The following is a 14,517-nucleotide window of genomic DNA, read 5'->3' as shown; positions in this document are numbered from 1 at the left end:
GAAGCAAGAACTCTCTGTGTTATTCTCTAAATCAATAACTTAGCTCAGTTATTCTGTACATGTTAAAACCCTCCGGTGGGCTATCTTTGACAACCTCAGCCACATAGATGCACAATAAATTTTAATGTTGCAGGTATATATGAGCATCATGAAATTTAAAAAACTTGGTTGGCAGACTTTTGAATCTTGCGCTGACTTGGAGGTTCATTTTTGGACTGAGGGGTTGAAGCTTGATAGCTACCTTTTAATTCTGGCATTGCTCTCTGCCCTGCCACCATTTGGAACAGTGCAATATCATTGTGTCAGCCCAAGGGGACCCCTCACTCAGGACTGCCACAGAGGTCGCACTTTGGCAAGACCATCCATGTGATTTACCAACCTCCCCCTTAGGTGTCAACAGCCCTGATTTGGAGGATGCAATCAAGACACGTGACCTTTACTCTCAGGTGGCTATGAGGTTTGTGCGAAAGACCTTAACAATTAGAGACCAATGACTCTTTGAGATCATTTGTAAAAGGATAACTCCTGGGACAAGGAAAGCTTTTCAAATATCACCAAAGACACTAAAATGGCTTATGATGCCTATGACTTATTTGGTGTAAGTTTTTTCAAGGAAAGTGTTCACAACAGAAGGATGGCAGAGTTTGCTCCAACTCTGCTTCTGCATATAGAAGAAGGGGCTCTAATGACCTCCCTGGTGTAGGCTCATGTATCCCGAAGAGCTGCTTGATGTTGAACAACCTACCATGTCTATCACCCATCACAAACGAATGCATTTATGGTTTGGTGTGTGAATCTTCTTAAGTGTTAATATAATGGTGAAATGGGTGACCCAGAGCATCTTCACCCCGAGTGAACTTCCAAAACTAGTTTCAATACTGTATAAATATATCATGATTAATGCCATTACTCTAACAAAGCTAAGGGAACAATTTCTGGACCCACATTGGCCCCCATTCGGAGGCTAACTCTGGGCATAGGATGCCTTTGTTGCCTTCTTAGGGAAGCAAGTGGCAATAAAAGGCAAAAGACTTGTGTCCCTTCTTCCCTACCAGGCACCCGGGATTCTCCTGCTGGTTCTGCCTCTGCTACTTTCTCACTCCATCACCTGGCTCTGTTCTCTAGGGGTCTGCTCCCAAATCCAGACCCTTGGGTACTTACTGGTACTCAATAATACAGATTAAAGTGTGTTACTCATTTTTTTCTCTCTAGGTCTAAATCTTTGCTTTTTATTTTGATAAAGTTTTCCCTTCTAAGGCATGGAAAAATGACCCCAAATCATTTGTTAAACTTTCTGGGAGGATTATTTTCTTCCTAAAGGTTGGGGGTGGGAGGGACTCTTCTTTTGAATCAGGTCACCTGAGTAAACCTCAGTGCTCAATGAGCTGTGCATACCACAGAGAGACTGTTCTCACCTCCTGTACACAGTGTTCCTTTTGCCAAAAACAAACGAGCAAATCAACCAACCAAAACCAATTTTTCACTCTAAAAGAAGGACCCTGAGGAAGGGAGTATATCTTATACTGCTTCTCAGGATTTAAATACTTGGGTGTGACTTCTGTCTGGGAAAATGGTAGCAAGGAATAGCCAAAGACTGTACGTATTATTTTGCCCCCAGAATGTCCCATGCCCAGCAGATTGTAAAAAGCAGTGAGTGAGTTAGGGAAAGACACTTCTGCTCCTAAGGGGGTGGGGGGATCAATAAAACAGCAACCTCTGCAGGCAATCTTGTGAAAGGCCACTTTTAATCATCTTGTATTTGTTGATTGATTTTACTCACATGAGACACATTTAAAACATCTGTTAGGCACAGATATATAAACAAACATGTAGCAGAAGAGAGCACAAACCTGCTTGATGTTTCCCCTTGTTCTTTCCTTCAGGTGCGTGCAGACAGAAGAGAAATGATGATAAACCGGTGAATACATTTATAGCACTTGGCAATGACCAAACTGGAGATTGAGAACTCAAATACCTTAAGTAATCCTTTTCAAACAAGATCCATGGAAGCAATTTTTATTTTATAATAAATGTACCCAACTTTTTAACATATATTCTTTGTGGCACAGACCAGAGATAGCATAACATTATCTACTTAGCAAAAAAACAATACTGCTTATATGTAACTAAAAAGTATAGACTCTTCGATAGCCAGGGTTATCCGTGGTTACGACAAGGTGGCTCTGATCTAACCAGCATTAGCAGAGAATCGTAGAACAGTGCTGGTTACACTGCAGCTGTAGTCCCTGTGCTTCACCCAGACTTTTGGGTTCTTGATCTGGATTCACTGATGTGTGATTTGTACTTCAGTCTCTTGTTGAGGCATATTGATGTTTCCCTACAGTATAAAGTATGAATTCTCTCGGAGCACATTAGGCACAGAGAAAATCTGTTAGAGCGCTTCTAGACTGGTGTTGGGTGGTGTTTTTAATTACCCAGTTTAGCAAATTCAGGTCTATGTGACACGGTGCAAATGATCTGTGTGTTTTTGGGCAGACACCTCACTCTCTTGTGGGTCTTGATTTCCTTATGAATAAATTGAAGGCATTGCATTAGATAATATCTAAATTCCTACTTCTTAGGATACCACTGGACATCCCTGGAACTTGATAATTCCCTAGAGCTTCATAAACTATTTGACACATTCCCTAAAACAGCATGTTTACCCGTGTTTCAACCTTTTGCGTAGCCTTCATTCCCTTTGAGAAGAAAATCAAGAAAAATATGTTCCCTCTATACTTTTGTTATTGAAACAAAATTCTGAGATAGCAACTGCAGAGACCTCAAAGGAAATGTGAGAGACAAACCAGACCCAAGAGGAGAGTGGGAGACTGCGGAGTGTATCCCTGGCAGGCTGAGCAGGAGCGGCACGGCCCTCACCCTGCCCTTCGCTCCCCGCACAGTTCTCACCCCTGGCTCCTGTCTTACTCCCTCGGATGAGGTTGTCTGGGCAGATCATCCCACTGTGTCTGTAAAACTGTGGGGAACAAGGGCATGGTTGGTGTTTTTTGATGATGATGATGATGATGATGATGATGATGATGATGATGATAATGCTATTGGTAACATGATCTCTTTGCTGACCAACCACCTATTAAAACTGCAGCCCCTAATGCTTCTTCCTAAATCCCTTCCATTTAGCACTCATCACCATCTAATCTATTATATATTTTACTTATTTATTTTTATTGTCTCTTCCCAGAAACCTTTCAATATGTACTCCCAAGGCCAGAGATTCTAACCTGTTTGTTTTTATGTTCCACTGTTTCATTCCCAGTGCCTTGGACATAGTAAGTACTCAATAAATCCTTGTACAATGAGTGCATGCCTGAATGAATGACCTCTCCCTTCAGAAGTTTTTAAGCCCTAAATGTTATAGGAAAGCACACTATGTAAATAGAAATAAGTTTTGGTTTGTTTCTCTATATACCACTTTGTGCTCATAAAGTCACTTAGCTTTATAAATGTAAAAATATCCCTCTAAGTCACTGTAAATTATTTCCCTCACAAACCCACACACTTGATTAAAGGAGGTCTGCTTTCCAAAAATGAAGGTTCTGAACTTGGCTTCAGGGGGTTTGTAACTACATTAAAATTGTAGGCAAAGTTTACATGTTTTAGACAGTAAACATTTCTGTTTTTTTGGAAAGAATCCGTAATTACCATCACATTCTTAATGGTTTAACAAAGAAAAACAACAACAAAGATTAAGAACTACTACAGTTTAGGACAATGAAGCATGGCTGGTGAGGGAGAGGTTAGGACGTCCAGGATTCCATGCACACTGCCAGTGACTGCTGTGCCGTTCTGGACCGACACCTGCTACTCAGTAAGTGGGGCTGAGTCTCGGGGGCTCATGCGGGGTGCGGGGAGCGGAGAGTGAGGGGCTGGCAGACAGCCACAGTGGGACAGGGTGAATGCAGGTGTTCGCATAAATTCCCCTCCACCTCTGCCCACCTTAAAACAGGGAAAATATCAAAGGAAAATAAAGAAGTTACATGAGTAACATAATAGTTTATGCACTAGAAGAATATGACTAACTATTAACTAGTTTTTCCAGGCTTCAGAATGAGTTTTAATCCAAAAACCATGGAAATGGGAAGCCAAATCATCACATATGGTGACAGACCGTTCTCTTCAGTCATTGAGAACTTGCTTTTGGCGTCTCTGCTAGCCTTTCTCTTACACATGGGCCTGAAAACCTTCATGAAGAAAAGAAGTACAATTTTTATGTAATTCCCATTTTTGATTCATACTCTCAAGGAATAGATGACACAAGAGTTATATTCCTTTTTTTTTCATACTACAACTCTGAAAGATCCAATACTCAGTAAGGGAATTTAACTAAATTTTAAAATCTAAATGAAAACAGGCTTCTCCTCCACACATTCACTCAACAGCACCCACGCTTCTGTCCTTGCAAAGGTTGCATCCCCTTTAAAATCTTGGTGTTCTATGACTGTCTCCATCACAGGTGCTGCCATAGTTTGCACATCAATTTTTAGAAGAAATGTCCCATTAGAGCTTACAAGTTAGTTTGCCCAGCTCTTGTCCTTCACCTTGAACATGGGAAAACTGAAGCCCAGGGCAAGACAGGGAAGCAATATAGCAGACCTGTCAGTTAATGATGGTCTGCCACCCTTTGAGTGTGTATTCTGCTGCATCGCACACCTCCTTTGAGATTGCAGTACCAGGGGACGTCAGGAAGGTCTCCCCAGCTGACTTCTCTTCCACATCAATAGGGAAGATGTTTCTCTGCCTGAGTCACAGTGGTGCCTGGTTAGGTGCCTGGATCCTAAGGAAGCCACTAGGATTGAGGTTTTGTTGGGCTGCGAAGGAAATGGCTAGTGCTCTAAAATACTAAATCAAATAAGCAGTTTGATAACATTGGGAACAATCCGGGGACCTGACCATGGTGATCCAGCTGGGTGACTCACAGGAAGCCTTTACCTTGACTTAGTTTGGTTGTTTCAAAGAAGATTTCTTTAATTAGATGGTGATTATGATTCAATATGTGCTTTACTATTTGAACTGGAGTCCAGGATTCCAGGACTAAGGATTTTTTGTTTTTGAAAATCAAAGTTCAGTGGCAATAACCATCAGGACTGTTTCTAATGTTTGGTTCTCCTCTTTCTCCAGGCCTGAGGCAGGGTCACACTTTCCTGTCCTCTGTGAGTGTGGGTGTGGCTATTGAATGTGGGCGTGGTCAGGTGATTTCCTTTGGCCAATGAAATGCGAATGCAAGTAATATTACTTTTAAATTTTGAATGCTAATTTCAAATTTTAATGTTTGGTCCTATCACTTAACGGTAAACTATAATCCTATTAGGACTCCAACTCTTTTCTTATTTGGCTACTGATATTGGTTTGATTTGCAAGTGAAAGCTCAAGGACCATCCTGTACACAGGTCTGGATGGGCCATGACTTTGAGGAACTTCAGTGGGCAAACATACACTGCTTTCAAAGCACTCCCTGTTTGGGGTTGGGTGATGCATGGAGTTTAAACAGCCATTAATTTTCAAAAATAATGGTGCTGACCTTTAGGATTCTGGTGAGTTGTACGAAATAAGATATTAGAAAATAAACATAAAATAGAAGAAGTAAATCTCTATAAAAGTTTAAATCCCTTTCCTTTTAAGCCCATATGGATGGTGAGGGATGATACTGAATCCATTGAATTTTGTGCCTGATTGCTACTGAACTGGGCTGAATCTCTCAAGGAGAAGCAGAGAATAAAATAGTTCCCAAACAGACACTGTGTGTGTGTGCTTGTGCGTAGCTTGTTTTTCAGACTGGAAGAGACTCGACGACAGCACCAGCTGTCACATGGATACCTACTTGGTAGGGCTGCAGGTGTGCAAGGCCTTCAGGTGTGGCTTCCAGGTCGCAATGGAAACAGACTTCTCATCAGCAGCATAACTGCGCCAAACGCACTGCATGCGATATACGCGGGGACATAAGAAAGAAAAATAAAAGAGAGAAGAAGATAGAATGAAATAAAGGGCTATGTGTAAGTTGATATACATTAAGAATCTTTTCCTTAGGCCTGGTAAATGCCCAAATGGTGAGGACCACGTTGGCATTTTTCAGCTGCCTATTAAACATATTCTGCTGCATCAAAACCACTCATACCAAAGGACAAAAGTCCTAAGTGTAACATGAAGCACTTTCTGCATTGGTTAGGGACAGACATGACACTACCTGAGGTACACCACCAACAGGCCTCCCAGGACCCAACTGCACACCTTTAATCACTATTTGATAAGATGGAGGCCAACCACTACTGAAAACCCACAATGCAACTAGTAAACTGACCAGTAAACTAGCGAGTAAACTAATGACCACCAGGGTATGTTGATGATTTAGTGAAATTCCATGAAGTTGAACTACGTAACACTTCTAATGCTAAAAACAGAGAGAGTGATAACAGACAACAGGGCTAAACAAGATAGAGGAAAATGTCTCCTCGAGGAATATAACTGGAAAGCACTTGAGGATTTAATCCCGTCGTCCAGGAATATGTTTGTAGCTCCCTGATGTGAAACAGAAGCTCTGCCTACTTTGTATAATTATACCTGACCTATGTACTGTGGAGTACTTTCATGTAATCCTCACAGACTGTGAGTGAAGACCTTCTGTTTTGTAGATGAGGAAGTAAAGGCTCAGGTAAGATCAGAGGTTCACAGAGGCTGGCAGGGCTGGCACCATCTCGGGTGGCCTCGCTCTGGGTTTTGGAGCCCTCCAGTGCCCTTCGCCGACGGCTCGCCAACCGTTGGGAAAGCATCCCTCAGAACTGCCCATTGCCTGGGTCGTTCTTTCCACTTAGATTTTGGCAAATTTCTTCCTTTGAGATAAGTCTGAAAACATTCCTAATGACCAAGTGTTTACTTCAAAACCCTAAGGGAAAATTTTTATTGTAATTCATGTGCCAAAGCATTCTATGTTACATGGCAAAGTCATTTAAACAGGTCACATTCCTACTATACAACCATCATTCACAACTTGGAAACCTACAATGAAGACAGCAGTGACCTGGTAATGTTCCTTTTCCTGAGAACATCACGGAATAAACGTGTGCCAGACAAAAAGTTAAAAATCCACACAACCACTTCGGAAAACTGTTGGCAAGTATCTGTTAAAGCTGAATGCATGCAGATGCTATGGCGTGGACACGCACTCCTGTGCATGTCCCAACAGGTATGTTTATACATGTTCACTAAAATACATGTAGTGTAATGCTGGCAACAACACTGTGCTTTATAAACTAAAGCTAGAAATGCTCAAACCCCTACCAATGGTAGAAGAAATAGATATGTTGAGAATATTAACAATGGACTAGGACGCAGCACAAGTACACTAAAGCTGTGCTCTGGAATGTGGATGAACTTTACATGAATGATGGTGAGTGAGAGAAACGAGGCCCAAAAGACTATATGCTCTGGATTCTGTTTCATAAAGTACAGAGACACCCCTCAGGGGAAATCCATCTTTAAAAGGCAGTGCAGTGGCTTCCCCTGGGGGACAGTGATGGAGAAAGGGCGCTGCAAAACCGCGTTCTGCTTCTCGCTCTGGGTGCTGGTTATCCACACAGCAGTGCGCAGTTCTCTCTCTCTTCCGTACGCACATTTTACTTCAATAACATGTGCAAGAAGTGATATTAAAAACTAAAAAAATATATAGTAGGACCTGAGGGTTTTTAAATATTATTAAGAAAGTTTTATGATTGAAGCAGCATTTTTTGCCTAGAAGCTTGCTTACATGGCCCATGCTGATTTATTCCACAAATCTGTGAAAACTTATGCTAAGCATTTTGGCACATTATAGAGAATAAAGCAATTATCATTGTCTCAATGTTAATTTTTGCAAATATTGTACGAATACTAGAGTGGTCTAGAGTAATCAATAAAACACATAGATTTATTATTGCAGTTTCTTCTGTAGTGAGGCCCAGAGAACCTCCAATGCTGTGAAGGCATAGATGGATGCTTTAATTAAACAATTTCCATAGAAGGCAAATATACATAAACTCAGATAATCTGAAAGAAAGACTCATGTAGAACTGGAAGCATACAGCAGGTCAATGCCTTTTTAGATACCAGTGAAAAAATCCGCAACAATGCAGCAAAAAATGGGACCAGGACACCAACTGTCAACATTATAAAGAACTGGGGGCAGAAGAGGCCAATCTTAGAAAATTGAAGATCTTCACGATGAGACCGGGCTTCTTGCTCTTTTTCTATCAGGTTGATCTCAGCAGCTCAGCTCTTACTCCTTTCATTGCTCCTTTCTTGCCCATGTCTTGTCAATGGGAGGTACAGGAGAAACCAGTGGAATGTATCTCAGGGCTGACATCAGTAAATACTCAAAACAAAAGTGGAAAGAATGGCTCTATTACTTTTATACTCTAACAACTTTGTCTGGTCCTTAGCTCTCCCTCTTCTGGTAGCTGAAACTTAAAACCACAACCATAAGATCAAGTAGCTGATGTTCCCATATTTCAAGCTAAAATCACGTAGTAGTTAGCGAGAAAAAATAATGCCCCACAAAGATTTAGTAGCTTATATGGCACACATACTTCAAAAGATAAGTCAACAAGGAGCAAAATGAAAGCCAAATTTACCATTTATCAGGTGACCACAGTGCTCAAGGCAGCCAAACAAATTCATAATTTGCTCTATAATTATAACTACAACGTCAGTATAATTAGGTTTTTAGGGAGGATTTAGTTTGTGTTGTCTGGAGTATTATAGTTATGGCACATTTGACCCTTTCTAAAATTTTTAATTTCAGCTGACCATCCAAAGGTATAATTAACATGAAACTGATTATTTCCAGGGTAAATAGTTTAAGATGTCAGAGATACAAAAGATTCAGGATGAAAAACAGTAATCCTTTTCTCCACCTTGCTTCTCACTAATTTTTGTTCCTTAGATGCAACTGCTGTCAATTCTTATAGTTGTTGCTTCTATTTTTAAGAATCCTAATTCCCAAAGTGTCGCAGGTTCGATTCTCAGTCAGGGCACATGCCTGGGTTGCAGGCCACGGCCCCCGGCAACCGCACATTGATGTTTCTCTCTCTCTCTCTCTTCTTCCCTTCCCTCTCTAAAAATGAATAAATAAAAATCTTTAAAAAAGTCTACTCTTAAAAAAATTCTTAAAAATAAAAAAGAATCCTAATTCCTAAGGATTGTGCTCATACTTATGTGTATTGAGTTTTCAGTTTGAAGCACTATCAATTAACTTCTTTTTTAAAAATATATAATCTTTATTATATTTTGTTCCATTACCATTTAGTCTCCTTATACTCCCCTCCCCCCAGCAATCACCATCCTGTTGTCCATGTCCATGAGTCCTGTTTCTTTTTTGCTCAATGCCTCCACCCTCAAATCCCCCATTTTTTTAAAAAAAGACTTAATTTATTTTTAGATAGAGGGGAAGGGAGGGAGAAAGAGAGGGAGAAAAACATCAATGTGTGGTTGCTTCTTACTTGTGCACCTCCTACTGGGGACCTGGCCCACAACCCAGGCATGTGCCCTGACTGGGAATTGAACTGGTGGCCCTTTGGTTCACAGCCTGCACTCAATCCACTGAGCTACACTGGCCAGGGCTTGAAAGTTTGTACCTTTTTTATCCTATTTCTTCCACCTTCCAGCCACTGGCCACTACTTTTTACTCTCTGATTCTAGGAGTTTAACTGAACCAAAAAGACTCTACATATAAGTGCTACCATGCAGTATGTGTCTTTTTCTGTCTGGCTATTTCACTCAGCATAATGCCCTCAGGACCCATCCATGTTGTTGCAGGATTTCCTTATTTTTCATGGTTAAATTTATATATATCCCACTATGAAAAATGGTATAAAGATTCCTAAAAAAATTCCTACTTCTGAAAATATATCCAGAGAAAATGAAAACAGGGTGTCAAAGAGATATCTACACTTCTATGTTCATTGCAGCATTGATTAAGACTAATACTCACAGTAGCTAAGACCTGGACCAAACTAAGTGTCCATCAGTGGACAAATGAGGAAAAATGAGACACACACACACACACACACACACACACACACACACAGTAGCCTCTTTAGGAAGGGTAAATGGAAAGTAAAGTTTCAGATCTTGCATGTTTAAAAATGTCTTATGTTACTCTTACACTCAATAATTAGTTTGGCTGTGTATAGAATTCTACTTGGAAACCATTTTCTCTGCTCTGCTGTTTTTTAATTTTAGCATTACTAATGAGGAAATCCAGCACTACTCTGATTCTTCATCCTTGGGATATGTCCCGCCCAGAAGGCACTTGATCCTAAGATCCTTCTTTTTTCTGAGTGTTCTGATATTTCGCTCTGATATCCTCAGTGTGAAGTTTTTCTTTTTTTAATCACAGGGCTGGGCATTTGGTGGGCCTGCTTATGGTGGCCACTCTGTTTCAGAGAATAATCATATGGTATTTCTTTGATGAATCCTCCCCTGAGTTTCTCTGCACTCTTTTTGAGGTATTCATGTCACTTGGGTATTTGGTCTCCTGAATGGGTCATCCAAGTTTTTTTGTCTTATTTTCCATCTCTGTGTTTTTATTCTATTTTCTAGAAGATTTTCACTACTTTATCTTTCCTATGTTTTATTTTCTTCTACTGTTACATTTTTTAACACCAGGATTCCCCGCCCCCACCCCAAATCTGTTCTTATTTATGACTGAAGCACTAAAAAGATGTATAAGCGCTATATAAGTGGTTTGAGTTTATTGACTGATGGCCTTACTTCAAGGGAACTGGGTAAAAATGCAGTTATTTTATTAGTTAAAGTCAAAGTTTCTAGACAGATATTTTTCTCCTTGTGGGCCAGCTAGCTTCCTTATTGAAGCATTTTCTAATCTTTCCCTTTCATGAAAACAAGCCCACTTGCCAGCATTTATTTCACACACTTTCACTTAATTCCCCTGTTTTGTTTCTAGTAAAGCATCTCAGCTCCACCCTGAACTGGCCCAGTCTTTCCAGAAACAAACCTCTAACATGTAACTGCTGCTGTATGAGAGGAGTAATGGATTCAAATTCAGACATCAGGGATTTCAGTCTTAAGCTCTTTCTAGGCTTGTCTCTAGGATCAAGTGACATAATGTATCAGAACATTCTGCAAACTAAAAAGCACTTCATAAGTGTTAGGTATTATTAATAAAAGTTGTGACATTTGGGAAGCTATTAAAAACGTTGGTGAGGGCTCTTTCTTTTCCCAGACTACTCCACTTGAAATGAAGAGTTAATTTAAATGAATCATACAAACATATTGACGCAGTTAAATTTGCTGCAAGCTGCTGGGTGGGCTTTGCACTTTTCCCTAAAACCCTGAAACGCTGGTTAATTCAGTTGTCTCACTGCCCAAATGACAAAGCAATATGGGCATTTCAGTGCCCTTTTAGAAAGATAGTGGCTCTAGCTTAAAACAAATGAGATTGCTCTTGCTGTTGATGCTTGGCGTGTTTGGAAATCCAAGGCAGGTTTATTGGATAAGAAAATAAATGGATCAGCAAATGAAGTTTGCTTTTCAATCTAGTGCAACCTTACAATCTCTATAATATATAATCAAGGTTTAAAGCCCTGAATTCTGGCTGAGGGTCAGCAACAAAGAACAGTATGTACATTTAATAATTATACTATTATTCCCATGACTAATAAATAAATAAATTGCATCTGGATGGGGGAAACAATTGCTTTTTTAAATTCGTAGCTTCTCCTTTGATTATTGAAACTATGATTAGATTTTAAAGGTGTTCTTCAGTGTTTTAAGCCTTCCATTTTACAGTCTTATGTTTTGTTCAGAACAACATGTGAGCTGAAGTTCTAAGTAAAGGAAAAAAAATTAATGATTTCACTTTATTGTTACTTATGTTCATACAATTCAGTTATTGGTCACAATATATTATGAAACCAAATTCCATAAAATAAAATTCTAGATCTTCAGGGAAAACTGTTCAATTAGCCTCTTCTCCACCTTCTAGGGGTCACCTAAGGGGAAGGCCTTGCCTTGTGGCTGTGGACACATAGCGTGTCTGTTCCAATGGTTTGCTCCTGGAGCACCAACCTATTTTCAAGTTTAGTTGGAAACTGTTTTTGCCCAGTTTAGTAGTTAGTAATGATAAGTGAGATTAGGAAAGTTCTCTATCAGTCTCCATAGCTGCCTTATGCAATGTGATAGCTAATGGCCACATATGGCTATCGAACACTTGAAATGTGATTAGCGCCACAGAGGAATTGACTTTCTCAATTTAAGTAGCCATGTGCAGCTAGTGGCCACTACACCAGCAAGTGCAGCTCCATATCATCGCAAGGGATGCATGCACAGATATTCCTCACAGGGCTCACTTTCCAACAGAATAACTAATATTCTAAGGTGGTTTTAAATATCGAGTCCTTTTTAAATATCGAGAAGTAGTAAAGATCTATACACAGAAGTGGTTGTATTTTGAATAGGTGCTGATTGGGAAAATATACAATAAAAAGCTAATAAATAAGTTAGTATGGGTTTTAAGTAGATTCAGTCTTTATTCGCGAGCAAGTAGGCGAGGTATATTTGAGGCACATCGTTGGTCCCGTACGTAGCCAGGGCATGGTGCCTGGCCTGGCTGGGTGCAAGTAACCCATGGAATAGCACTACATACACAGGTTGGGACTTAGAATTTTGTTCTGGAAATCAAAGGGTAAGAAAGAAATGAAAAGATAATTAAAAGATAAAAAATAGTATGGAGAAAAGTTCTTTAGAAGTATGGAAACACCCCTCCACCAGTTAAGAACCACCCAAGGACGGAAGGCTGTCAGCTCTGGGCCTCAGGGCAGCTGCTTGCACAGTAGAGTGTGTGACACCTCTTTCATCATTTGGCTTCCAATTTTAAACTCCTGCTACTTGGAGATCTTTTCCTTCAAGGAAACAAAGTGTACATGATCTTTAGTGCTCTTTTAAAACTTGGAAATTAAAAAAAATGACTTTCAGTGGTTTGTATTAGAAGTCATGCCCAATGGTCCATTTCCTTGTCAATAGTTGCAGAATAGTTTGATTTAAAAACTGATATCCTCACTTAGTCATCAGATACAAAACAGATCTGTTTCATAATAGAAGTAGACCACGCTCACCCGCTTCTCCCCCTTGCTCCGTTTCCTTTGGAGCTACTTCACACACTAACATGGCCACAGGTGAAGGCTGAGGGTAGGGTCCTGCAGTGGTTCTCCCACCCCACAACCCACCCGCTTAACCCTACAGTATAAATGGAAACAACAAACAGTTACTACAGCATGACGGCATGCCTCCTAGCAGCTCAGATCACCAGCCCAAACCCCCTTGGTCAGGAGCTCTGGATCTCCCACTCGCTTGTAGAAAGGGAGGAAACTGGATTGAATGGTCATTGTGTCCACAATTAAATATCAACTCTTCCTGTGAATCTATAGGGAAAGGTATTTTATGATTTTTAAACAACGGTTCTAGGATCGTGCTACTCCCAAAAGATGAGAATGGCAAATAGAGGAGTGTTCCTTTTAGTACTGAAGCAAATCCTGAGTTATAGACAAAAAAGAAAATGTTAAACAGCCTATATATTATGAGATAGCTTTCAAATAATATGTTTATGATTTCATGTTTCCAAACACCAATGCACTCCACAATCCCACCAGTTCTTAAAACAAGATAACTATTTCAAGTTAATGCTCTAGATGGCATTGAAAGTGATTCCACAGTGCTAAACCTTGACTGACATTGTAAATAAATACATTGTTCTGCAGATCAGTGGCATTCATCTGGCCAGAGTAATTGTAATGCAGGGAACAGTTCTGTGTTCTGCTCCAACACCTAATGATCAATTATACTTCACCGAGTAATTCGTAAGACACATTAGGTTATTCCAGGAGTAACATAGCTGCTAACCTCTGCGTGGCCTTGCTGACATGGCTAATTAACCTGAACAATGCATGGACCATTTCCTGAAAATATATATTGTTTTTCTGTTTAGGAGGGAACACTTGCTCAAACCCAAGACTGTACATTAAGTTCTAGCTTCATTTAAAAACAAAACAAAACAAAACAAAACAAAACAAAACAAAACAAAACAAAACAAAACAGTAGCTCCATGAAGCAATGAAGCACAGAGATTAGAAAATGACCCGGGAAGCACATACGGAGACAGATGTTGCCATCCACCTATTACACTGACATTTACCTGAATGAGGTTGGCAGCGGGGTTCCTTCTTTTCTCAAAGTGTTTCTGGCGGTGCTGTTCTTGTACTTTTAATGCAAAACCTGAGCCAAGAATGCCCTGGGCCGAAAATATAAAAACAGTACTTAAACTTTTTCAAAAGAACTGTTGCAGTGACAAAAAATTAAAAAGAAACCTCTGAGATAAGCCTGAGAAAAGGCAAACAATCTGCAATTTGTCCATAAATACTGCTTACTAAAACAAACACTGTTTACTGCTGTAATAATACCAGTGGCCAATGGCAAGTTGTTGGGCAAGACCGCCTAGGAACAACAACTTCT

General features: G+C 40.1%; 1 protein-coding gene across 3 annotated transcripts in view; it reads right to left on the bottom strand.

Annotated features, from left to right (window-relative positions):
• The window catches only part of KCNQ5 (potassium voltage-gated channel subfamily Q member 5), a 502,003-nt gene that overhangs the window by 65,543 nt on the left and 421,943 nt on the right, over positions 1-14,517 (bottom strand). For 2 of the 3 annotated variants that reach the window (XM_045842923.1, XM_045842924.1), the window contains exons 7-9: positions 14,201-14,296; positions 5,840-5,934; positions 1,851-1,877 (exon numbers count right to left, since the gene is read on the bottom strand). In XM_045842923.1, coding sequence (XP_045698879.1) covers positions 1,851-1,877; positions 5,840-5,934; positions 14,201-14,296 — 218 coding nt within the window. The remainder of the gene's footprint in view (positions 1-1,850; positions 1,878-5,839; positions 5,935-14,200; positions 14,297-14,517) is intronic. The other variant, XM_045842926.1, reaches the window with a different exon arrangement.

This window comes from Phyllostomus hastatus, unplaced genomic scaffold (genome assembly GCF_019186645.2).
Source record: "Phyllostomus hastatus isolate PE091 unplaced genomic scaffold, TTU_PhHast_1.1 phas_contig_40, whole genome shotgun sequence".
NCBI lineage: Eukaryota > Metazoa > Chordata > Mammalia > Chiroptera > Phyllostomidae > Phyllostomus > Phyllostomus hastatus.
This window is presented reverse-complemented; position numbering and strand designations above follow the sequence as displayed.